General features: G+C 40.3%; 1 protein-coding gene and 1 long non-coding RNA gene across 2 annotated transcripts in view; one reads left to right on the top strand and one right to left on the bottom strand.

The window, feature by feature from the left end:
• Window positions 1-2,545: 2,545 nt before the first annotated feature.
• LOC140212507 (uncharacterized) lies at window positions 2,546-7,620 on the top strand. The gene is made up of 3 exons (XR_011889734.1): window positions 2,546-2,629; window positions 2,728-2,807; window positions 6,690-7,620. It is a non-coding gene; the product is annotated as an uncharacterized lncRNA (long non-coding RNA).
• LOC140212506 (leukocyte elastase inhibitor-like) overlaps window positions 5,269-26,543 on the bottom strand; it is a 31,155-nt gene continuing 9,880 nt past the window's right edge. Inside the window, exons 3-7 of the mRNA XM_072283386.1 lie at window positions 23,412-23,549; window positions 18,590-18,707; window positions 10,851-10,993; window positions 9,443-9,607; window positions 5,269-5,955 (exon numbers count right to left, since the gene is read on the bottom strand). Of these exons, the coding sequence (XP_072139487.1) occupies window positions 5,551-5,955; window positions 9,443-9,607; window positions 10,851-10,993; window positions 18,590-18,707; window positions 23,412-23,549 (969 nt within the window). The 3' untranslated portion in view covers window positions 5,269-5,550. The remainder of the gene's footprint in view (window positions 5,956-9,442; window positions 9,608-10,850; window positions 10,994-18,589; window positions 18,708-23,411; window positions 23,550-26,543) is intronic.

Below are 26,543 nucleotides of genomic sequence, written 5' to 3'. Positions count from 1 at the left end.
CAGATGTCTTCCACTGTGAAGACTGATGCAAAATACACATTCAGTTCCTCTGCCATCTCTGCATCTCTCATTACAATATCTCCAGCATCATTTTGTATTGGTCCTATATCTATCCCTGACTCTCTTTTACCTTTTATATACTTAAAAAACATTTAGTATCTTCTTTGCTATTAGTCACCAGCTTCCTCTCATAATTCATCTTTACCTTCCTAATGACCTTCTTAGTTTCCTTTTGCAAGTTTTTAAAAGCTTCTCAATCCTCTATCTTCCCACTAGCTCTGGCTTCCTTGTATGCCCTCTCTTTTGCATTTACTTTGGCTCTGACTTGTCAGCCACGGTAGTGTCCTTCTTCCCTTTGAAAATTTCTTCTTATTTGGAATATATTTGTCTTGCACTTCCATCATTTTTCACAGAAGCTCCAGCCATTGTTGCTCTGCTGTCCTTCCTGCAAATGTCCCTTTCCAGTCAACTTTGGCCAGTTCCCCCCTCATGCCATTGTAATTTCCTTTATCCCACTGAAATACCGACACATTGGATTTTATTTTTTCCCTCTCAAATTTTAATGTGAACTCGATCATATTATGATCACTGTTCCCTAAGGATTCCTTAACCAAGCTCTCTTCTCACCTCCGGATCATTGCACAACACCCAATCCAGCACAGTCGATCCCCTAGTGGGCTCAACAACAAGCTGTTCTAAAAAACCCATCCCTTAGACATTCTACAAATTCTCTCTCTTGATGTCCATCACTGACCTGGTTTTCCTAATCCATTTTCATGTTAAAATCCCCAGGGATTATCATGAATTTGACTTTTTGACACACCTTTTCTATCTCCTGCTGTGATTTGTAATCCACATGCCAGCTGCTGTTTGGAGGCCTGTATACAATTGCCATTAGGGTCCTTTTACCCTTGCCAATTCTTAACTCAACCCATAGAGACTCTACACCTTCCAATCCTATGTCATCTCTTTCTAATTTAATTTTATTTCTTACACACAGAGCCACACCACCCTCTCTGCCTACTAACCTATCTTTCCAATACACCATATGTCCTTGGATGTTCAGCTCCCAATGGCAGCCATCCTTTAGCCAAGTTTCAGAGATGGCCACAACGTCATATTTGCCAATCTGTAGCTGAGTTTCAAGATCATCCATTTTATTCCTTATGCTGCAGACATTCAAATGTAACACTTTCAGTCCAGTATTTGTCGCTTTCCGTTTTAACTGCACCACGCCTCTATTGCCCTGTAACTCATGCCACTGGCTGTGATTAAGCCTCATCTCCTGACTGTTCTTTCTATAATCTCTGCTGCATGCTATCTTTGACTTATTTCTGTTTTCCCCTTCCTCAACCCTATCACTCTGGTTCCGATCCCCTTGCCAAATTAGTTTAACCCTCCCCAACAGCTCTATTAAATGTGCCTACTAGGATATTGGACCCCTTTAGATTCAGGTGTAACCCGTCCTTTTTGTACAGGTCATACCTCCCCCAGAAGAGGCCCCAGTGATCCAGGAATCCAAAGTCCTGCCCCCTACACCAGTCTCTCAGCCACACATCAATACGCCTGATTATGCTGTTCTTGCGCTCGCTGGTGTGTGGTACAGGCAGCAATTCTGAGATTACTACCCTAAAGGTCCTGCTTTTCAGCTTCCTACTCAACTCCCTGAATTTTACAGAAGTCACGGATATTTTAACATGCAGGTCGATTGGGAATATCAGGTTTGTAATGGATCTCAAGAGAGTGAGTTTGTTGATTGCCCCAGAGATAGCTTTTTAGAGCAGTTTGCTGTTGAGCCTACTGGGGGATCAGCTGTACTGGATTGGGTGTTATGTAATAAACCAGATGCGATTAGGGAGCTTAAGGTAAAAGAAACCCTAGGAACCAGTGATCACAATATGATTGTGTTCAACTTGAAATTTGATAGGGAGAAAGTAAAGTCTGATGTAGCAGTATTTCAGTGGAGTAAGGGAAATTACAGCTGTATGAGAGAGGAGTTGGCCAGAGTAAATTGGAAGGTAGGAATGTCAGCAGAGCAGCAAAGGTGTGCGTTTCTGGGGAAAATGAGGAAGGTGTAGGTCATGTGTATTCCAAAAAGAAGAAATACTCAAATGGTAAAATAGTACAACTGTGGCTGACAAGGGAAGTCAAAGCTATTGTAAAAGCTAAAGGGCATACAACAAAGCAAAAGATAGTGGGAAGATAGGATTGTTGTTTTTTAAAAACCTACAGAGAGCAACTAAAAAAATCATTAGAAGGGAAAAGATGAAATATGAAAGCAAGCTAGCAAATAATATCAAAGTGGATAGTAAAAGTTTTTTCAAGTTTGTAAAAATAAAAGAGAAATGAGAATGGATATAGGATCGCTAGAAAATGAGGCAGGAGAAATAATAACAGGGGACAAAGGTGGGTGATGAACCAGGTGACCATCAGATCTTATTCAGTATGGTTAAAAGTGTGCTTAGCCATCCATCCGGGTAATGCTAGAATAGTTGCTTGTGCCTTTAAGGGAGACGGTGATGTCATTACGCACGCGCGGGATAGTGGGGAGACCATTTTGCTTTCTGCTGAAGACGTGGTAAGGTGTTGGAATTTGGACTCCTCCCGAGGCTGGGCATGGGGAGGAAAGGTGAGCATTAATTGAAAAAATCCATGTGAATTTGTTTATGCTTGTTGGCGGATCGAGAATATCAGTAATTTGACATGTTTTGCATGTGGATGCTTTAGATTTTCTCAAGTGAATGACTCAACGCTGGATCGCGCGGCTTATGCAAAGTTCCTCGCCATCCAAGTAGGTCAGGCTTCCTGTAAGTAGGTTGCTTCCAGGCAATACCTTGAAAAATTTGTGCCAAAGTGTACCTTTTGTCTAACATTATTGTATCGGGACTGATTGTGCCTGTAACCACGTAACGTGAATGTTTAGTCTCTGTTCGGAAGTTCAGCACATGTGTACGTCTTAGATGAGATGTATTCGCTTACATTTTACACTGTTATGTATAAAATGCAGGGTGGGTGGGATTCTAATGTTGTTTGTATTATGTTCCTTCAGGATTGCCACTACTGTATTAGTACTGTATTAGTTCTGTTACTTTTATACTGCTTACGCAATTCTGTCCACACACAAGGGTGTGGATCGGAAGTTAAACTAAGATTGTAATGGCAAGAACTGGTTGTAAATTAGTTTGTTTTGTTTCGCGACCCTCTTCTGGCACTTAAACGTCGAAACTGATAAAGGAATTAAAACCCGAAAAAGTCTTTGTTGTCCTGAGTGTGTACTTTTCCCCAGGCTACATAAATGAGTATTTTGCATCATTCTTCACTGTGGAAGACACTAGCAGTCTGCCTGATGTTGTAGTGTGTGAAGGAAGAGAAGTGGGTGCAGTTACCGTTACAAGAGAGAAGGTGTTCAAAAAGCTGAAAGACCGAAAGTCACCCAGACCAGAAGAACTGCATCCTAGGGTTCTGAAAGAGTTTGTGTTAGACTGTGGTGGCATTAGAAATGATCTTTCAAAAACCATTGGACTCTGGAATGGTGTCAGAGAACTGGAAAATTGGAAATGTTACTCCACACTAAGAAAGGAAGAAGGCAGCAGGAAGGAAATTATAGACTAGTTAGCCTGACCTCAATGGTTGGGAAGATGATAGTCAATTGTTAAGGATGAGGTGATAGAGTACTTGGTGACACGGGACAAAACAGGACTAAGTCAGCATGGTTTCCTTCAGGGAAAATCCTGCCTGATGAACCTGTTGGAATTCTGAGGAGATTACAAGTAGGATAGATAAAGGGGACGCAGTGGATTCTGTACGTTTGGACTTTCAGAAGGCCTTTGACAAGGTGCCACACATGAGGCTGCTTACCAAGTTAAGAGCCCATGGTGTTACAGGAAAGTTACTAACATGGTTAGAGCATTAGCTGATTGGTAGGAGGCAGCGAGAGTGGAAATACAAGGATCCTTTTCTGGTTGGCTGCCAGTGACTAGTGGTGTTCTGCAGGGATCGATGTTGGGACCAGTTCTTTTGCGGCTGTATATAAATGATTTAGATGATGGAATAGATGCCTTTGTTGCCAAGTTTGCAGATGATATGAAGATTGGTGGAGGGGCAGGTAGTGTTGAGGAAACAGGTAGGATGCAGAAGGACTTAGACAGATTAGGAGAATGGGCAAGAAAGTGGCAAATGAAATACAATGTTAAAATGCGTGGTCATGCACTTTGATAGTAGAAATAAATGTGCAGACTGTTTTCTAAAATGGGGAGAAAATCTAGGCATCTGAGATGCAGAGCGACTTGGGAGTCCTTGTGCAGAACGCCCTGAAGGTTAATTTGCAGGTTGAGTCGGTGGTGAGGAAGGCAAATGTCATGCTAGTATTCATTTCAAAAGGTCAAGAATACAAGAGCAAGGATGTGATGCTAAGGCTTTATAAGGCACTGGTGAGGCCTCACCTTGAGTTTTGTGAACAGTTTTGGGCCCCTCGTCTTAGAAAGGATGTGTTGGCATTGAAACCTTTCGAATGTTGAAAGGTCTAGTCAGAGTAGATGTGGAAAGGATGTTTCCCATGATGGGAGAGTCTAAGACAAGAGGACACAGCCTCAGGATAGAGGGGCACCTTTTCAAAACAGACACAGAGAAACTTCTTTAGCCAAAGGGTGGTGAATTTGTTGCCATACACATCTATGGAGGCCAGGTCGTTGGGTGTATTTAAGGCAGAGATTGATACATTCTTGATTGGAAATGGCATTAAAGGTTACAGGTAAAAGGCAGGGAACTGGGAATGAGGAGGAGATTTTAAAAAAAGATCAGACATAATTGAATGACGGCACAGACTCGATGGGACAGACGGCCTAATTCTGCTCCTATGTCTTGTGGTCTAGTATTCAGAATGTAACTGCAAACAGACCAAATTAGCGATGGGAGCAAACAGGTTGATCGATTAATTTAAGGAAAAGTTAGAAAGTTACTGCAACTGTGAAAAACTGATGTGAGTTTTGACGCAGGGTCTCAGCCCGAAACATCGACTGTACCTCTTCCTATAGATGCTGCCTGGCCTGCTGCGTTCACCAGCAACTTTTATGTGTGTTGCTTGAATTTCCAGCATCTGCAGATTTCCTCGTGTGTGTGAGTTTTAGATACCAGTGAACAGCAAACATGGAATCATCTTAGAAATAATCCTGTTTTGACAAGCGGGAATAGAGTGGGAAGTATTGCCACTGTAACAAATAATTCATCAATTCTATAAAAGATGTATCGTTTAACAAAAATATGAGCAAGGGGAAAGCATGTGTTTATTTTTGAAAGTTCAGCATTTTAGAACTATCCATTCCAATCACAGGCTCTTCATCTCATGATAATTAGAAGCAAAGTATAAGCAGTTACTTTTCTCAGGAATGTTTACTCATTTATAGCATACCAAAACTCAATAGGTTAGAGTAAAGAAAATTAATATTATACTTTATTCCACCCCTTAACTTCATGAAAATCTACACAACACAGAAATGTTAGGGGGGGGGGAAGCGATGGATTGAAAACTGCTGCAACCTAATGGCACCATGTCTAAGGAGATGAGAATCTTCCAAAGAATAAAATGTTGCGTGTTTTGTTGTGCCGGATGAAGAACAGGAACGGATGGTCAGCCACAAAGTCGTATGCTATCAGAGCACTTCGCATCATTATGATCGCTGCTGTTGAAGCAGCCGCTTCTGTGCCTTCTTCATTAACTTCCACAAAGGATTTATGCACTACTTTGGTCAAAACAAGATCATTTCTACTAGTCATTGCAGAGTAGTTAGCTTGCGTGGTGCTGAAAGCATCCACCATTCCCATTTCTATGAGGATAGACTTAAGATCATATTTTTCTTCCAGTTTGAATTTGGGCAGAACCACATTAACATCTATCTTGTTCATCTTATCTGGGTTGGTCCAAGTCATCAGATGATCAAATGTGAGATGATTCTGAAGCTTAAAACAAACAAAAAGAATTTACTCTTAATCCATCCAGATAATAACTTGAATACAAGAAATGTAAACCACTATGTTATTTCCAACCAAAACCAAATCAGATGTTTTATTCATATTTCCCTTTTTTTCCAGTTACCCATGAACTCATGGATCATTAACTAGACTAAGGGTTAATTTCGCAATAAAGTCAAAGGAGTGTTGATGGACTTACAAGAGAGAATTATTTGCAGAGATAAAGGGGAACAAGAGGGATAGAGGGTTTCATGAGATCAGCTTCACACCAGCTCCCAGAAAACTAATGTACCGAAAGGACAGCTGTTTTTACATTTAAACCCACAACAGTATTACATGGCAAGGCTAAATTAAGGCATTTGGTGGCCGCCTCCTATTTCTAATATTTACATCTACCCACCACATTATAACAATGTCAAAAATTAACAGAAGCATTTAAACCAACACATTTCAACTTTATCAGAGGTCATTTCTGTTTATCCAGTGTGACGGTCTCATATTCAAGATATTTTGTTATTTACAGTACACCAGAATATAGGAAAACAAGATAATTGTTACTCCAGATCAGATGCAGCAGAAAAAAACAAAAAAAGAACACAATATTAATATAAAACACAATAAATATAAATGCACAAGATATCCTATACATTGATTGTACATCCAAAAAGTGATGCTATTACAACACATAAGGAGTTGTTTTCCTTTCTCTGTCTGCCTTTCAGGGTAATGGCTGCTCTATCAATTTCCTGGCAGCTTGTGGACACCATGCTGAGTGGCATTGACAGTGTTACTGCTCACCTCGACAACATCACTGTGACAGGCAAAGATCAGACAGAATGATACCGAGAGAAGGGTCTCAGCCCAAATGTTTACTCTTTTCCATGGATGATGTCTGACCTGCTAAGTTCCTCCAGCATTGTGTGTGTGTTGCTTTGGACTTCCAAAATCTGCAGGCTGTTTTGTTTGAGAACTATACCAGTGCCCGGACCATGTTTTGAACAAACTATAAGACACTGGATTGTGACTTCAGGGAGAAAAATGCAGTCTCCTGATGTCTTCATTCAAGTATCTGGAATTCATCACAGATGAGTATGGCTGTCACTCAGATCCTGAAAACATTGCTGCTATCTTCAAAGAGTCCCCAACATCAGATGTTAGCAATTTACAATCATTTTGGAGCATAATCAGTCACAATTCTGTATTTCTCCCAGGAATGCACCAGAAGGAGCCACAATGCCAAGCTCAACAAGGGTACCACATGGAAATAGTCTGAACAATAGAGAGAGGTTTTCGATCAGGCGAAGAATGTGCTGTCATCTAAACTTCTCATGACTCATTTCAACCCAAGCTGCAACAGATATGCCCAACTACAGGATGGAAGCTGTCATATCCCAAATCTTTTCTGCTGATTCCGAAAAAGCTGTTATGCATGCAAGCAGATCAATGACCGCAGCAGAAAGGAACCGTGGACAAAAGTTGGTCACCTGACAACAAATGCTGACTTTCGTATATCGGGCGTTATTCCTAACAAAGTCTCAAATGATCTTGGGCAAACCCTTTAAACAGTCAAGACTTTGGGAAGTACTGTACCAATGAATTTTGAGATTATTGTCATTGCGCGGTTTTAATGAATAAAGTTTTATTTTGATTCCAGCTTTATTCTATCTTCTGGCTTCAGGTCTCATCGGTAGTTATAGGTGAGAGAACATGCCAGACTGTCTGTATTTAAGGTGAGTGACAGGAAATGATAAAATAAAGATGGCTGCAGTTGCGGAGGGGTGGGTGAGTATGTGAAGGTGTTGATCAGCCTTACTACTTGGGTAAAGTAACTGTTTTCAGTCTGGTGGTCTTGGTGTTGATGCTAAGTAGCCACCTCCCTGACGGGAGTGGAACAAACAGACCATGGGCAGATTGTGTGGAATCCTTCATGATGTTACCAGTCCTTTTCTGACACCTTTCTGTATACATGTCCTTCATGGTGGTTAGGCAGGTGCTGGTGACGCCACGGGCAGCTTTGACTACCCGTTGTAGAGCCTTCCTGTTCAATGCAGTGTAGTTTCCATTCCATGCAGCAGTAGGGTGCCCTCTGCTGTGCATGTGCAGAATGACAGGAGTACAGATGTACTTACTCCAGTTCTTTCTGAGATGGCTAAAGCAGAGGTGTTGATGAGCTTTCCTGGTTGCGTAGAATCTGTTCTGGGACAGTGAGAGTTTGTGCGAGATGTACACTTCCAGTAGATTGAAGCTGCGCGCAGTGTCCACTGCTGTAAAGAGGGGTGCAAGTGGTGCGAATTCACCGGAAATCGACAACCAGGTCCTTTGTCTTATTGACAGTGATGAAGTGGTTATTTGCCTAACACCTGGCCTTGAGCTCTTCCACCTCCTCTCTGTAGGCCATCTCATCGTTGTTGGTGATGATGCCCACCACTGTTGTGTCACTGGTGAACTTGACAATGGGATTAATCGGGTGTTTGACCATGCAGTCACGTGTGAGCGGACAGCACAGCAATGGGCTCAGCACACAGCCCTGGGGAGAACCTGTGTTGAGGATGCTGAAGAGGGAGGAGAGGTTGGTGCATCCGAACTTTCTGAGGTCTGTTGGTGAGGAAGTCCAACACCCAACTCCACATTGGTGTATTTAGACCAAGGAGAAGGAATTTGCTTTCATGGCCAGCATTGTGTTTCATGCCCCAAAACATGCATTAAAATCGTTTACAATATCAGGGAGAGGTGAGCCTCTGGTACAGTCCACGCTGCTTTTCCTTGTGTAGACAGTTTGCTCCTGATGCCCAGGGATCAGTATCGGACAGGGGATCCTGAATTTTTTGAGTACACCTGGATTTAGCCTTCTTGATGCCCAAAATAAGTTTTCCCTTGGTTGCTCTGAGAGATGTTCTGTCACCAGAATTGAAGGCAGCGCCCTTGGGTTTGAGTAGCAGAGCGCACCTCATCATTCAGTCTGTGTCTTCTCCATTTGTTGTGGTCTCCTTGACCATCTGGCAGCTGAATAGACTGCTGAAGCATATAGATTGCCTCATTAGGCCATCCTCTTAAGCAACCCACATCAATGTTGCTGGTGAACGCAACAGGTCAGGCAGCATCTCTAGGAAGAGGTACAGTTGACGTTTCAGGCCGAAACCCTTCGTCAGGACTAGGGTCTTGGCCTGAAACGTCGACTGTACGTCTTCCTAGAGATGCTGCCTGGCCTGCTGCTTTCACTAACAACTTTGATGTGTGTTGTTCGAATTTCCAGCATCTGCAGAATTCCTGTTGTTAGGCCATCCTCTTGACTGGTTTCTCCATTTTCAGCACCAGTCAATATGCTGTGATTGATATTTTACGTCACAAATGAGGAAATTAAGAGGGAATTTTTAAGAAAAAATCATTTTCTTAGACTGAAGGTAGAATCCAATTTCCTGTTTTCCCCCTGAAAAACAATTCCAATTAATTGGTTATACTAAAGCTGCACACTTACTTTTTCCATCCCAGTGAAGTCATCATTTATATCTGGCAACAGGATGACCATACTAAGCTCATTATCATCATAGAGCAGCTCAAGTATCTTGGTTGAAACTTCTGGAATATAAGTGAAGGCAAACTTGCTTTTTAGCTTCATCATTTGCACAGGTTTTGTTTCATGCTGCATGCAAAAGAAAAAGGCAATTAGTAAATTTAGACGACATATTTAGCCTGAAAAAATAGAAATTAATGAAAATTACAAAGTGAAGTTTTCTTCATCCCACAATGACTGACATTTTTTGTGTGAGCTTAACTAATACTACAGGAAAGATACTGGCATGGCTAGAGCATTGGCTGAGAGGCAGGATAAAAGACTGGGATAAGGGGAACTTTTCCTGGTTCGCTGCCAGTGACTAGTGGTGTCTGTATTGAGACCATTTCCTTTTAGGTTATATGTCAATGACTTGACTGGGGTAATTGATGGCTTTGTTGCTGTCATCTTTGATGTTGTGCTCTCATGTGTAAAATCTATTGGAATGGAGATGTCAAATCTGTAACCTTCTATCTCATTCGAGTAAACAAGCACATGATAAGTAGATATGGTGACCAATATATGAGAGCACCACAGTACAGAAACAGGCCCACTGGTCCATCTAGTCTGAGCCTATTCCAATCAACCTGCCCCTGGACCATACCCCCTGCATACCATTCCAATCCATGTGCTTATCCAAATGTCTCTTAAAATATACAAATAGAACCTGCATCCATCACTTCCACTAGTAACTCATTCCACGCTCTCTCCACCCCGTGTGAAGTAGTTCCCCATTAACCTAACAAATATCTAGAGGTGTGGTATAAAGGGAGGCCAGTGGGGTAAGGGATAGAAAACCCTGGGGTGAGGTTTAGGGCAGCATGCTAGTTTACTGGTTAGCATAACGCCTTATGGAGCCAGCGATCAGCATTCAAATCCTCCCTCATCCTAAGGAGCTTGCGCATTCTCCCCGTGACTGCGTGGGTTTCCTCAGCTGTTCCGGTCCCTCCCTTCGCTCTGCTTCATCTTGCTGGCTCTGCTCCTCTACTGTCTATCCACATTTCATAGACTATTCACATTTCACCCCACTCTCTCTGCTTCACACCGTGTCCAATTACAGTTGTACAATCCTGGATTTGTCCCCCTCCCCCTTACTCTGTACATCCTGGTTCACCCCACATGATCGACTGGGCCACTAACCTGTCAGTTCCCCTCCAACGCCACCCTGACATCACCCTTTCAAGAGAAATATTCTGCCAAGGACAACAGATTCCCAAATTATTATTACAAACATCAGGATTTTGTTTGCCGGGTACACCACACCTTTATTGATTAACTGTAACATAGAGATCAATATTTGTTAATACCTTGATTTCTCCCATTCACATATTACCTGCTTTATTCTGAATTCTCCATCATGTGTCAATTCTGTATTAAATTTTCTGTGCCAGTTTCCCTTAAAATAAATGGCATTTACAAGAACAAGCCTTGTCTTGTCGTCAACAGATCCTTCAGCCAGTAGGTTTGTGATCTTGCCTGAGGAGCGGGATCAGTGAGAGGGAGGGAGGAAAAGACAACTCTGTCAATTAGGTCAAGAAAACAAACAGCATGGCGTACACTGCAAGTGTGAAAGATAATATTTAGCACATGTTTGCAGGATGTAATGATTCATGGCTTGCACATATTGTTGATTTTCTCAAGCCCCTGACTTCTAACACTAGACAGGACAAAGAAACATGGCACTAGGAGACATGCCCACTTGCAGATTCCAATATTTAATTGATGCGATTTGTGGATTGTGAAATCTCCCTCTTCTTGGACTCTTCAAAAAAGGTACTCTGTGGCTGCAAACTCTGGTAACTGTTTCTGCAAGATCGCCTCTCCGCTGTATTGTGAATCACCAAGATCGTCTCTTCGTTGTAGCGTGAATATACAAGTCTCTCCCCTCACCTATTTCATGAATCACCTGGATTTCCTAAACTTCCACTCTAAGACTGTGCTTGAGTAAGACTTTGTTAAGAACCGTTTCTAAGTTTGACTGTTTGGGAGCCATACATGCATAATGCCGTTAACTTCTGTTTAAGTCAGTCGTTTGTTTAATTTTCTACATTTCTGCATAAATGTTAATAACTTTAGTTGTTTTGCATTAATTCCCCGACTCCATTCTACATCTTTTTTTGTTGGTCTCTAACATAAAAATTGGGGGCATGTCCGTGATCAGAACAACTTAGAGCTTATTGATTAATTATCAATCTAATTAGAAAAAGCTAAATACCCAATTCCTTTTTAATTGATTTGTGTGTGGAAATCAGCAGCAATGGATGTTGGGGAATTTCTGACATCACCAACTCCTGAGGCATTAGCAACAGCAAAAAATGGTGAGGTGCTGGAAATTATTAAAGAGCAGGAGCTTACTGAGATAAAGCCGGCTGTGACAAAGCCTGAGATTCTGAGGAAAATAGCTAAGTATTATATAACTAAAGGAGAATTTGATGAGAGGGTGATAGAGAAGTTTCCTGTATGTAAAGAGGTCTCATGTTAAGATTTTTGCCAGTCAAGAAGTCAGGAAGTAAAATTGGTCCCTCCATTTAATGAGGCTGAAGCTGATAAATACTTCCAGCATTTTGAGAAAGTTGCTCAGAGTTCACAGTGGCCGAAAAAAGGCTGGCCTATCCTTTTACAAAGTGTAATTAAGGTTAAAGCACAACAAGTTTATACGACCTTATCTATTGAACAGGCAGCTGATTATGATACTGTGAAGCAGGTTATACTTAAAGTTTATGAGTTGGTTCTGGAAGCTTATAGACAAAGATTTAGAAATTTGAAGAGATCTGTGAACCAGACTTATGTGGAATTTGCCTGTGACAAATCTGTGTGTTTTGAGTGATGGTGCACATCTAAAAGCGTGAATGGAGGTCATGACAACTTGAAAGAGTTGGTTTTAATTGAGGAATGCAAAAGGTGTGTCCCTAAATCCCTTATTTGGATGAGAAGGACGCTGCCATGTTGCAAGAATCTTCTAAATTAGCAGATGAGTTTGCTCTACCCATAGAGTTAAATTTACCCCGAGTAAAACTTTCCAAAAGAGTAGCAAGGATAGTTCGGGTAAACCAGAAATTAAATCGGAAGCTAGTGATAAGGATAAGGATGAAGGGAAGCAAGTGAAGGAAAAACATTTTGGTCCTATTTGTCACTATTGTAGGAAATCTGGTCATGTTATGGCTAACTGTTTCCGTTTGAAGAAGAAGGAAAAAGAGGCAGTCCCAGATGCCTGTGTCCAACACTTTGAAACACCCATAAACCCACAGGGTTCTGAACAGTCTGATGAAACTCTGTCAGGGTCTGAGAGGTCTGACTGTGTTAGGAAAGGCTTCAATCCTTTTATGTCGGAAAGAGTTGTTTCAGTAAATGAAGGGTCTACCCGGGTACCAGTAACGATTCTTCGGGATATTGGGGATTCTCAGTCACTTATATTAGACAGTGTTCTAAAGCTTAGTGATGAGACTGCCATTAGTGAGGTAAATCGTGTTCAGGGTATTGGGAGTAACGTTGTTTCTGTACCTCTGCGCAAGGTAATCTTGAAGTCACGGTTAGTCTCAGGTCCTGTTAAAATAGGACTCTGATCCAGTTTACCAGTGGATGGTGTTTCCTTGTTGTTAGGGAATGACCTAGCAGGTGGAAAAGTTGTTCCTGCAGTGCAGCTGACAAGTAAGACAATCACTGATGATCCAAAGATGGATTCTAACATTTACCCCTCACGTTATGGCCAAAAAGTCTGCCAATGCAGATGGTTCAGTGCAGCATGATCTGGCTACATATGATAGCCCAAATAGGGAATCAGATTTTGATGACTTGTCAGGGACCTTTCTGCCTTTGTTGTTTCACCAGAATCCAGGTATTAAATCCGACAATAAAGATTTATCTCTATCTAGGAAGGAATTTATAGCAGAATAGAGCAGAGACCCTGAGATTGAAGCTTTAAGAGAAAAAGCTTTCTCTTGTGAGGAGATTGATAAAGTACCAGTAGAGTTTTATTTCAAGAGTGGAATGTTAATGAGGAAATGGAGCCCACCTGAGATCCCGGCAAGTGAGAAATGGGCAGTTGTTCACCAGGTAGTAGTTTCCAAAGTCTATAGGAATGAGATTTTAACATTGCCTCATAGTGTGCCCTTGGGTGGCCATCTTGGTGTGAATAAAATTATGAACAACATTTCTAAACACTTCTTCTGGTCTGAGTTGAGGAAAGATGTGGCGACATTTTGCCAGACTTGTCACACTTGTCAAGTTGTGGGTAAACCTAATCAAGTCACTCCAGTGGCCCCACTGCAACCTATTCCTGCATTTGGTGAGCCCTTCTCTAAAGTTATTGTGGACTGCCAAAGAGTAAAGCTTGCTATCAATATTTGCTGACCATCATGTGTACTGCATCTAGGTTTCCAGAAGCAATACCTCTCAGGAATATAAAAGCTAAAGCTGTGTTGAAGGCTCTCATAAAGTGTTTTTACTTTATCTAGTTTGCCTAAAGAAATTCAGTCTGATCAAGGGAGTAATTTTATGTCAGGTTTATTCCAGCAGGTAGTTTACAGACTGAGAGCCAAACAGATTACATCATCTGCATACCGTCCAGAATCACAAGGGGCCTTAGAAAGGTTCCATTATACCCTCAAAACCATAATTAGGACATTCTGTGTTGAAAATGAGAAGAATTGGGAATAAGGAGTTCATTGGCTTTTGTTTGCAGTAAGGGAGTCAGTGCAGGAGTCCCTAAGCTTTAGGCCCTTTGAACTTGTGCTTGGGCAACGGGTCTGGGGACCTTTGGCATTGTTAAAAGTACAGTGGGTTAACAAAGAACTACATATTAACTTGTTGGATTACGTCTTAAAATTTAAGGAAAGATTGCAAACAGCTTGTAGCTTAGCAAGGGAAAATATGAAATCTGCCCAGGAAAGAATGAAAACTTGGTATGATCAGGAAGCTAGAATGAGGTCATTCAAGCCAGGAGATAAGGTGTTTGTTCTTTTTCTTGTGCGAACGAACCCTTTGCAAGCCAAATTTCATGGACCTTACGAGATTATATCTAAAGTTAATAATGTGGACTATGTGGTAAAAACACCAGATCAACAAAGGCCAATGCAGCTTTGTCATACAAACATGCTAAAACCATATTATGAAAAACAATCCGCCATTGTGACTATTGTTGTCAGTAACAATTGAGTCTGACCTCCCCGGGAAATTAGTAGATGATCCAGCTGAGACCTATTTTAAACCGAACATTATTTCTGCCAGACTCACAAATTTGACAAATTTAGAAAAAATTGATGAGAAATTGGCTCATTTGCAGCCACAGCAGTGGCAGTAAATGAAGCAATAATTATGAAATCTAATGATTTATTTCCAAACATTCCACAAAGAACCACAGTAGTCTCACATGATGTAGATGTTGGAAATGCCAAATCCATAAAACAACATCCATATTGAATGGACGTGGAAAAATGTAGAATCGCTGAACAAGAAATAGAATATATGTTAGAAAATGATATTATTAGACCCTCTACTTCAGATTGGAGTTCATCTTGTGTCATGGTACCTAAACCAGATGGCAGTATTTGATTTTGTACTGATTATAGAGGAGTGAATGCTGTAACAAAAACAGATGCGTATCCAATCTCTAGAGTGGATGATTGTGTGGACAAGGTTGGAAAAGCTAAGTTTCTTACAAAGATCGATCTGTTAAAAGGGTATTGATGTGTTCCACTGACGGATAAAGGTAGAGAAATTTCTGCCTCTGTAACCCCATCTGGGTTGTATGAATATAATGTTCTGCCATTTGGAATGAAAAATGCTCCAGGAACCTTCCAGAGAATGATTAATTCTGTAATCCAAGGGTTAAAACACACAGATGCCTATATTGATGATTTAGTCACAGGGAATGACACTTAGGAAGCACATATCTCTGCAGTGGAAAAGCTGTTTGAAAGGCTCTCAGAAGCCAACTGAACCAATGAGGGGGCCATAGGGAGCAAGGGTGGACCCAAATGCAAGACACATCTTGTGAGGTTAATTAAATTGAGTTTATTGTTTGATACCAGGAGAACAAAGCAGAAGTAGGAATAGCGAACTGGACAAGGACTCAGGACTACAAATAGGCTGGGACTAAGGGTCTGACCTTGGACTCAGAATCGGATCCCAGAACTAGAGGCGACATGAAGAGGCTACGGTATGGACTCCGAGCCAGAGACTGGGCAAGGACCCAGTACCTGGGTCTTGCCTTGGGCTCGGACCCCAGAACCAGGCATGGACATGACTTGGGCAGGAACAAGGAAAAACAGAGCCTCGGTCTCGGGAGAACAGGTACATGGAACCATGGACACATACACAGAGTTGGGACCCCTCCTTGGGTACAGGACATAGGGCCGGGACTCACACACAGAACAGAGAGCCGGGACTCCTCCTTGGGTACAGGACATAGGGCTGGGACTCATGACCCCCTGCGGGGCAACAGCAAGATGTCCTGACTTGCCCCATGGAGGTGAGGACAAGACAAGACAAGACAGGAATCACCGACTGCCAGGGACAGGACTTGACTCAGAACTTGGATGCCACCAGAGCCAGAACTTGACTGGGTACTTGGATGCCCTCAGAGCCAGGACTTGACTTGGAGCCTCCAGGTAGTGGCGAGCTCTCGACTCGGCCCGGGAACAGTAGACAGTGGTTCTTGATTCCCTCCGGTGGGTTAACTGACGGACCCACCTCGGTGAGGAAACTTTGCAGGCTCGCTTTGGCGAGGTAACTTGACAGGGTTGCTCCGGTGAGGAAAGGCGAATTACTGGCACTTGCTTCGAGCGGAGACTAAGCTTGCTCCGGCCAGATGACATTGGCACGCTGTACCTTTGGTGACTTTGCAAACGCTCTCGCGCCGAACAGCTGAAAGCCGGAGACTATAAACTACTGGTTCAGCTGAGAGTAAATTGCCTCTAATCACCAAGGCCGAGGGACACGGGAAAACAGGGAACCAAAGGGAAACAGGGAGTCAACGGTCCAGATCGTAACATAAACAAAGTAAATTTAAAGAGACCCTGAACCAGACCATGACACTAACCTTACCGTTAACTTAGCTAAAAGTGAATTTGGCCATGCCACTGTGACCTATCTTGGGTACGTTGTAGGTCAAGGCAGGTTGGCTCCTGTTCAAGCAAAAGTTCAGGCAATTTCAGAGGTTCCCACTCCAACAGGTAAAAAGGCTCTCAGAAGATCCTTGGGAATGATAGGGTACTATTGCAAGTTCTGTAAGAGCCTTGCTGAGATTGCCCTCCCATTAACTAACCTCCTGAGGAAAGGTGAAAAATTTGTTTGGAAAGAGCCTTATCAGGGGGCTTTTGATAAATTGAAAGCTATCCTATGTCACCAACCTGTGCTCAGGTCACCTGACTTTGCAAAGCCATTTTCCCTAGCTGTGGATGCCAGTGACAAGGCTGCAGGAGCAGTGTTACTCAAAAGGGATAATTATGATGATGTTGACCATCCTGTGGCTTACTTTTCCAAGAAATTCAATGGACACCAGAGAAATTATTCAACCATAGAAAAGGAATTATTATCCCTTATTTTGACTTTACAGCATTTTGATGTGTATGTTGGCGCAACTCAGAAACCACTCATAGTTTACACCGATCATAACCCATTGGTATTTTTGAGTAAACTGAAAAAACAAAAACAGAAGGTTGCTGAACTGGAGTGTAATTTTACAGGAATATGATCTCTTAATAACTCATGTTAAAGGCAAAGACAATGTAATTGCCGACTGTCTGTCCAGATGTTGAACTTACAGTGTAATTTTTTTATTAATGGACTTGAATTTGATGTTTGTATACACTCCTGTAATGTGTTATATTAGTTTGTAGTGTGCTATATGATAACTGTATATGTATTGTACATTTTGTAGATTGTGGACATTTGTATATTTTGTAAATTGTACTTAAGATTTTGCTCTTAATAAATCAAAATTTTCTCTTCTTGGGGGTAGGTGTTATGGGTCCACAGTTTCAATTCCTGTGGATGTCACGTGATATTAGTTTCATTTACTAAGTGTGATGTATCTATAGTCTTGTTTTGCTGGAAGCTTGTAGTTTTGATTCCTAGGGGCGCCACGTGGTTTACTGGGAATCCATGACCTTGTTTCTGTGAGAGTCACATGATGACACTTCCCCAACAGTATAAAAAGAGTTGCAGTCATTTAGTGGGCATTCACTCATTAGTGAGTCGCTCAATAAGGAGTCGTTAAGAAATTGACGGGAAGAGAGTGAGAGTGAAGATTGCAGGCTTCGAACAAACCCAAAGGATTGGGTTAGCTGGCAGCACTCTGTGCATTTCGAATGTGACTGACATTTCATATTATCCATACGTTGATTATGGCACACACTTTTAGTTAACCCCTGCATGGTCTCGAGTGTTGTGTGGTGACCATTTCAGCGAAAGGGACATTCCTGTCAGTTACTCTGTGAAATCTCTCTTTTCTTGGACTCTTCAAAAAATGTACTCCACAGCTGCAAATTCTGATAACTGTTTCTTCAATATCACCTCTCCACTGTATTGTGAATCACCAAGATCATCTCTTCGTTGTATCGTGAATAAACAAGTCTCTCCTCTCACTTATTTTATGAATCACCTGGACTTCCTAAACTTCCACTCTAAGACTGTGCTTGAGTAAGACTTTGTTAAGAACCGTTTCTAAGTTTGACTGTTTGGGAGCTATAAACGCATAATGCCGTTAACTTCTGTTTAAGTTAGTAGTTTGTTTAATTTTCTATATTTGTGTATAAACGTTAGTAACTTTAGTTGTTTTGCATTAACTCTATTTGTGTTGTTTCATTGACTCTGCACCACAAAATTCAGGACAGCTGATCTGACCGCTCTATGGAACAGCATCTTCACCAAAAACTACAGCGGTTTCAAAACATCTCATCATCACTTTTACAGGGATGATAAATCCTGGTCTTACCATTTATGCTCTAGTATTACATGAAGGAGAAAATAGTTCTGTTGAACAATCTTGGGAAATATTGCTCACTATGAAGATCGAAGGCAGCAGAAGACCACGTCTGTGCCTGGCCACAACTATTGTCCAGTATCACTTACCTTCAGTTTGTTTTTCTGCCCAGGTGTTGATCTCCTGTCTGACTTCTTCTGCTGCGGTAAGAAAATCAACTGGAGCCAGCTCTGCCTGGTAGTATTTCAGTGTATCAGCAAGGTACGCCTGGAGGGTCACAACAGATCAAAATAAACCTCACTTTTATGATTTGTACCAATTGATTATTTACTTCTTATCAAAATGGCACAACAATATTGAACTTGAGGGTCAAGGAATAAAATTGTGACAATTTGATTCCCAAATCTTAGTGGAGTGGTGTACAAAACCAAAGTATTACAAATGTTGATATTATGATACTTGTATAGACCAGTTATAGTCTACAACACTAATATCTGAATGCCACCCAAAGCCAAGGCGTTGAGACCTTATGGTTCCAAAGTTTTATGGGCCAGAAAATGATGGATTTTAAATACAGAATTCAGCCCATTAACATCCGCAGAAAGGAAGTGAGCACATCAATTCATGAACTGTTTGCAGAATACTTATAAAACACAAAGATATTTATTTATCTTTTCAAATCTTATTATTAACCAAGATTTACAAGAGTTCATCGAAGAAAGCAACACTTATAATGTCTCAAAAAGAGAGAAAAAAACCCATTCGGTGTTCAACCCCGGAGCCATGCGTCATACAAAAAGCTTCTAAAAATAAACATCAAACCACCAGCAAGAAAATAAATGTACCAAAAATTTACAGTTAGATCGTGGAGGAAATCTATCAATTAACTCAAATGATAATAACGAGCAAATGAACCCCATCTTTTCTCAAGAATCAAACATAGGTTCAAAGGTTGGACTTCTAATTTTCTCCAAATTAAGACATAGTATCACTTGAGAGAACCATTGTGACAAAGTGGGAGCCGATGTATCCTTCCACTTCAACAAAATGGCCCTCCTAGCTTTCAATGTAACAAATGCAATAACATGTTGGTCAGACAAAGAGATACCATGGATATTTTGAGGAATTATTCCAAAAAGCACAGTTAATTTGTTAGGTTGTAAATTAATTTTAAGTGCTTTAGAAATTTTTGAAAGAACTGACATCCAGAACTGTTCCAGTATAGAACAAAACCAAAACGTGTGTCAATGTAGCTGTCTCACTTTTACATCTATCACAATAACTATCAATGTTAGGGAATATTTTAGACAATCTCTCCTTCATCAAATGGTAACGATGTACAATTTTAAATTGAATCAATGAATCACCAGCACGGATCGAAGAAGAGTTAACCAGCTTCAGAATCCGCATCCAATCCTCCGTCATAAAAGGCAAGTTAAGCTCCTTTTCCCAGTCTTGTTTAATCTTAAATAAAGGACGCGTATCCCATTGTAATAGTAAATTATAAATTCTTCCAATGGAACCCTTCATCGAAGGGTTCACACTCATAATAGTATCTAACAGGTCAGCATCCAGTATGTAAGGAAGATTACTTAAATATTTTTGGAAGAAATATCTAACTTGAAGGTATTGTAAAAAGTGTGAGTATGAAAGAGAATATTTATCAACTAATTGTTCAAAAGACATCAGTCTATCTTCTTTAAATAAATGCAAAAAATTAATACCTTTATTTTTCCAAAGTAAAAAAAAATGGATCACTCAAAGAAGGCTTAAAAAAGTAATTCAATAAATGAAACTACAAAGTTTAAATTTTTTAAGATCAAAAATTTGCAGAACTGGAGCCAAGTTTGTAAGGAATCACAGGGTATAAATTTAAATTAGCTACTTTAGCTGATTGTATAGATAAAGCAGATCCCAATAACGAGGTTAATAAAACTCTTTCACAGCTTTCAATTCCAAGTCTACCCAAATTGGCTAATCATTCTTACCAACTCAATGCTAACCAAAAGGACATGTATCGCACATTAACAGCCCAGTAATACATTCTTAAATTAGGCAAAGCGAGACCTCCATCCTTTTTCAACTTTTGTAAGTGACATTTACTAATTCTTGGTCTTTTATTTTTCCAAATAAAAGATAAAATAATAGAATCAATCCAATCAAAAAACTTCTTAGTCAAAAAAAGGGATGTTCTGAAATAAACATAAAAATTTTGGTAAAATCATCATTTTGACTATATGCAACACACACCAAAGTCGCCGGTGAATGCAGCAGGCCAGGCAGCATCTGTAGGAAGAGGTACAGTCGACGTTTCAGGCCGAGACCCTTCGCCAGGACTAACTGAAGGAAGACTTCCTTCAGTTAGTCCTGGCGAAGGGTCTCGGCCTGAAACGTCGACTGTACCTCTTCCTACAGATGCTGCCTGGCCTGCTGTGTTCACCGGCGACTTTGGTGTGTGTTGCTTGAGTTTCTAGCATCTGCAGAATTCCTGTTATTTTGACTATATGGATGCGACCAACAAGTGAAAATGTAAGTGGACTCCATCTGCTAAATAAATACTTCATAGAATCGACAAGGGAACAAAATTAACTTTATAAAGATCCTTATATTTTTTAGTGATTATAACTCCTAAATATCTAAAAAAGAATCTGTGACTTTGAAAGGAGTATTATCATATACAGAAACAGATTTTTAAAGGAAACAGTTCACTTGTACTAAAATTTATTTTATATCCTGAAAAATCTCCAAATTCATTAAATAATTTTAACAAGGCAGGAATAGATCCCTCGGGATTGGATATATAAACCAATAAATAGTCAGCGTAAAGAGAAATCTCATGGTCTCATTTACGAAAATCCCATAAATATCTTTACCTTCACGAAGAGCAACAGCAAGGGGTTCTAATATTAAATTAAATAACTTAGGACTTAATGGACAACATTGTCTTTTTCCCCATGAAAGCTGAAAAAAAGGAGACCTACAGTTATTAGTAATAACAGTAGCAATAGGAGTTTTGTATATCATTCTAATCCAATTATTAAAATTAACACCAAAGCCAAATTTCTCTAAAACATTAAATGAATATTTCCATTCAACTCAAACTCTTTTTCAGAATTGAAAGAGTCGACGCGTTATGGAGTTTTAAGAGAGGACAAATATATAATGTTAAATAATCTCTGAACATTTGAAAAAGAATAACAAATTATAATATTGATCTCGAATATTTTTTATTAACATGTGAAAAGAAAGAATATTCTCTGTTATCAGGGTGTAGATACCTCCATAATTCAATCAATCCAAAATCAGTTAAAAAGGAGTTAATAAGTGACGCGGAGCAATTTGGAAGTCACTGATTGGTTGATCTCTTGTTAATCAAAGGATTTAAACAATAGTTAAAATCCCCGCCCATTATCAACATATATTCATTTAAATCAGGCAGTAAAGCAAATATCTTTTTTAAAAAAAGGATCATCTAAGTTAGGGCCATACAAATTGACCAAAACAACTTTTCTGTTACAAATTACTCCTTTAACAATTAAAAATCTACTATTAAAATCTGACTCAATATCCTCTTGAGTAAATATATTGGATTTAATAAAGATGGACACGCTCTTAGTTTTACTCTGAGAAGTGGAGTGAAACTGAAAATCCCTCCACCATCCAAAAAATCTATTTTGATCTCCCGCCCTGATATGCGTCTCTTGGGTAAAAATTATATCAGTTTGGAATCAGTTAGAATTAGGGGCTTTTTCCCACTGGGTGGTTCCGGAGAATGCATGTTTTCTATGTGGTTGTATTCTTCATTGCCGCCATTTTTGATCTTTCCATATTGGTATATGCTCTGCACGTGTGTAAAGTAGAACAAAATTATAGTATGGTATTTAACCGGATTAATGAAATAAGTTGGAATGTACATAGTTGGAATCATTCTATCAAACGAAAAAGCCTTTTAAAGATATGCATTTAAATACATAATATTTAAAACTACTGAAGGGCATGCATTCAATCAAACAATATAGTAATTTTGTTTTTGAAATGGATTCAAGCCTACAACTGATATATTCATCCAAAGTACAAATAGTACACATGGTCCATGTTCAAGTCTACTAACAAAACAAAAAATCACATTACTAAATGCACACAATTCTGACCTCGAAAAGCTAAATGATGTATTTGTGAGTAGTTGCTACATGATCTGGTACAGCAATTGAAATGCACAGGAATGCAAGAGGCAGCAGACACATCAAATACATTACAGGCATATCCCTCTGCATCTTCAGTAATACCTACATGAGGCCCTGCCTCAAGGAGGCACCATCCATTAAAGATTCCCACCATCCAGGCCATGCCATTGGGCATAAGCAGCTGAAGTCTGACAAAATCAGATTCAAGAACAGCTACTTCCTTTCGACCAACCAACAAAACCCTAAACGTTATAATTTAGCAACACTAAGACCACTTTGATATCTGTACTAAAATGGACTTTGTTTTTCGTTCTTTCTTGTAAAATGTGTAGAATTTGTTTAAATTTTTGTTTTACCTTACCGGTTGCTGTTTACTGTAAATGATGCTCTCTGGCTGTGATGCTGCTGGAAGCAAACTTTTTTTTTAAATCACACCTAGGCATTTGACAATAAGCTTAATTTTGACTTCCTCTGCCCAGTTCAGTAAATATTCCTGCATTGATTTTCCTTACAACTATCCCTTAGTTTACACCTCAACAGATGATAGTTTTTCCTTCAAGGATATTGAGATTCCTTTCTGTCTGTAATACATTTCTTATTTGGTTTCAAAAGAACACAAATGAAGTCCAAATTAAAATCCAAGCCCATTCTCGTTAGGGAAATAACCCACTTTGCCATCGAAAACACAAAAATATCTTTCTTGCTCATCTCATTTGTGTTTGATCAGTTTATCAACAAACAAATTTGGCAGTTTAGTCTCTAACACTCAAAACAGAGAAAACCTTACTGCAAGGAAGTTGTAGCTCTTCTCTCCAAAAAGGCGATTGGCCGTTTTCAGCACGTACTTTGCTTGAGGGTTGTTCAATTCAAGTTGGAGTCTCTGAAACTCAGCGTGGACATCCTTGACGTCGTCAAAAGCAAGCACCTAAGAGATGAGGTTAACATTCATTATTAGAATCCAAGTGCATTTTGTAACCCAGTTCAACCTGAAGTAAACCGTATTGGTGTTTAATAGAACCAGAAACCAAATTCCCATTGTTGCTTTCCTATTTAATCTACTGAAGAACATCAGCAGCCGTGTTAAAAGGCCAGAAACTCCTGAATGTTATTAATCAGCTGATGGCTTAAGGGAGATTGGAGCATAAAGATGATGACAGTATTTTTGTTACAGGAAAATATTGTCAAACTCACCTCAAGGGCAGAAGATAAGAGAGTTAAGTCTGTTAAAGATAATAGGCTGAAAGATGGAATCAGGAATTAGAGAATTTTGCCACTAATTCCACAGAGCATCTGCTTTCTTATTCCAGTTAAATTGCCACAATATTTAGACAATCTTCATCAGACTATCACCCAGTACTTACTGTTGATGCAACAACTCTTCACTTTCAGACTCTTTGCTAGGCATATTGAGATTCCATATCGGAAAAAGATGTGAATTGAAGTGGAGTCATTGTGAGAGAGGGCCAATGTTAGAGTGGATAGCCTTTGGCTCAAGAGGCTAAGGAAAGTAGCAAATGTTTTAGATAAGATTCTGGTCAGTTTCCATCTCTCTGTCTATTAGTACATTAAGAATGGGTCCAGTGTCAGTAGTACGTTCTTCATGCGGGGTCCGGGGACTCTGGGAAAGTTCCAGTCTCCCTGATAACTACATCTGCATGGGTGCATCCAGCTGCAGTTCCTTTCAGATATCTTAGGAAACTGGAGCTGCAGCTGGATATTCTCCGGCTCATATGGGAGAGTGAAGAGGTGATAGATAGTGGCTACAGGGAGGTAGTCACTCCCAAGTTGCAGGAGGCAGGTAACTGAATAACGGTCAGGAGAAGGAAAGGGGATAGGCCAACAGTGCTAAGAATTCCTGTATGGTTACTCCCCTCAATAATAAGAATACCACTTTGGATACTGTTTTTTTTTTTGGTGGGGGAGGGGTCAACCTACCAGAGCAAAGCCCAGACAGGTCACCGGCAGTGAGTTTGGCTCTGTGGCTCAGAATGGAAGTGGGTGGGGAGGAGAAGGTTGTGCCGTAGTGGCAGGGCATTCCATAGTGAAAGTAGCAGACAGGAGACTCTATGGATATGAAAGAAGCAGCCGGATATTATGATGCCGAAAAGGGTGAATACAGCACTGAAGATGCCATATTGAATGCAGACAGTATATGGAATAAGGTAGAGTGATCATAATATGATAAACTCACCTTGCAACTTGAGCAAGAGAAACTAAAATATCAGTATTATAGTGAAGTAAAGCGAACTACAGAGGCATGAGAGGGGACCCAGCCAAAGTTGATTGGAAGGGAACGCTATTTGAGATGACAGCAGAACAGCAATTGCTGAAGTTTCTGGGGGCCATTCAGACGGCGCAGGAAAGATAAACCCTAAAGAAGAAGTAGTACCCCAAAGGGAGAATGAGGCAACTGTGGCTGACAAGGGAAGTCAAAGACAGCAAAAAGGCAAAAGAGAGGGCATAAGATATGGCAAAAATTAGTGGGAAGCTAGAGGATTGAGAAGCTTCTTCAAAACCAACAGAAGGCAACTTAAAAAAGCAATAATGAAGAAAAGAAGGTAAGCTAGCCAATAATTTAAGAGAACAGGGTAAAAAGGGATTTAGTGCTTTCCCAGCATACATGACAAATAAACTCTTCTCAGGCTTCCAGCTAGGAGTATCAATTTTTAATCGATGTTTCGATGACAAACTCTGCCATCTTCATCAGGGATGATGCTTGGACATATCTAGTCTGTTGGTATGTATACCCTGATTTTCTATCCCCCCTGATTGGATGAGGATGAAACAATCAGGTTTCTACTGTCCCACCTTGTTCACAAACAAATTTCAGTTCTTACAGAGAACAAGACCTTCATCTTTGTTAAAATTTTTTCCCTCTAGTTTCATTTGAATGGCTTCACTCACAAGATGATCCCAAAAGCTATTGGCACGGCACAGTAGTTTTGTGCCATCGAAGACAATCCTATGGCCATTGCGAATGCACCAATTTCTCCAGGTAAGCCAAATGGATACTCAGCCTGTGCTTCTTGGTGCAAGTGCCCAGCAAACATCAGCCAGAAGGCACGCACAGTGGAAGCCTACATCAAGGAGCACAGGAGATGCAGTGATCTTTCAAGAACCACTAAAATTATGGAATGGACCGGAGTACTGGAAAATTGCAGAGAGCCCTGTTGGCAGCTGATGGAGTAACATCGTTTCAGGTTCCTCCTACCTTGTTTACTTAATTGTCTCTTACCAGTCTTTTTTTTTGAAATCTTATTATAATACTTTAATACTGCTTTACTATGGCTGGGAAGAGAACCAAATCTTTTGCAAAAAAAAAGAGAAACAGAAGATGAATCCCCAGTCACTTTGGATTCAATCAATGACTTCCTTAAATGGCAAAAATCGGAATTTTCTGAGGTGTTTCAACGACGTAACAGCAAATTGGATGCAATTCAACAAACTTTATCTGAGCATGAGGACCGAATTCAGGAAAATACTGCAAAGCTGGTGACACTTGAAGAGGACGTTAACGATACAATTAAACTCTGCAAAGAGTTATCTTTATCCAATGATAAAATGAGGAAAAGGATAATCAGTCTCGAAAATAGAAATAGGAGAAATAACTTGTGAATTTTGGCTCTTGAAGGATCAATTGAAGGCACTGACCCTACGAAGATGTTTGCAAACTTTCTGAAACAGCTATTCCCTGCTTTATTCACTTCCAAGCTGAAGCTCGATCGAGCTTATCTTTCTCTGACTTTGAAGCCATTGTCATCGGCGGCGAGACCCAGATTGGTTATTCTAAGCTTTCATGAGTTTCGTATTAAGGACCTTTTAATTCGCCATACCCGTCGACAAGGAATGATGGATTTCCAAAGTTACAAGGTTAGATGTGTGGAAGACTGTTCGCCTGAAGTTATGGCTAATCACATGA

The sequence above is a fragment of the Mobula birostris genome, chromosome 19 (assembly GCF_030028105.1).
Source record: "Mobula birostris isolate sMobBir1 chromosome 19, sMobBir1.hap1, whole genome shotgun sequence".
NCBI classification, from domain to species: domain Eukaryota; kingdom Metazoa; phylum Chordata; class Chondrichthyes; order Myliobatiformes; family Myliobatidae; genus Mobula; species Mobula birostris.
The sequence above is the reverse complement of the archived record's forward strand: the minus strand, read 5'-3'. Positions and strand labels throughout refer to the sequence as shown.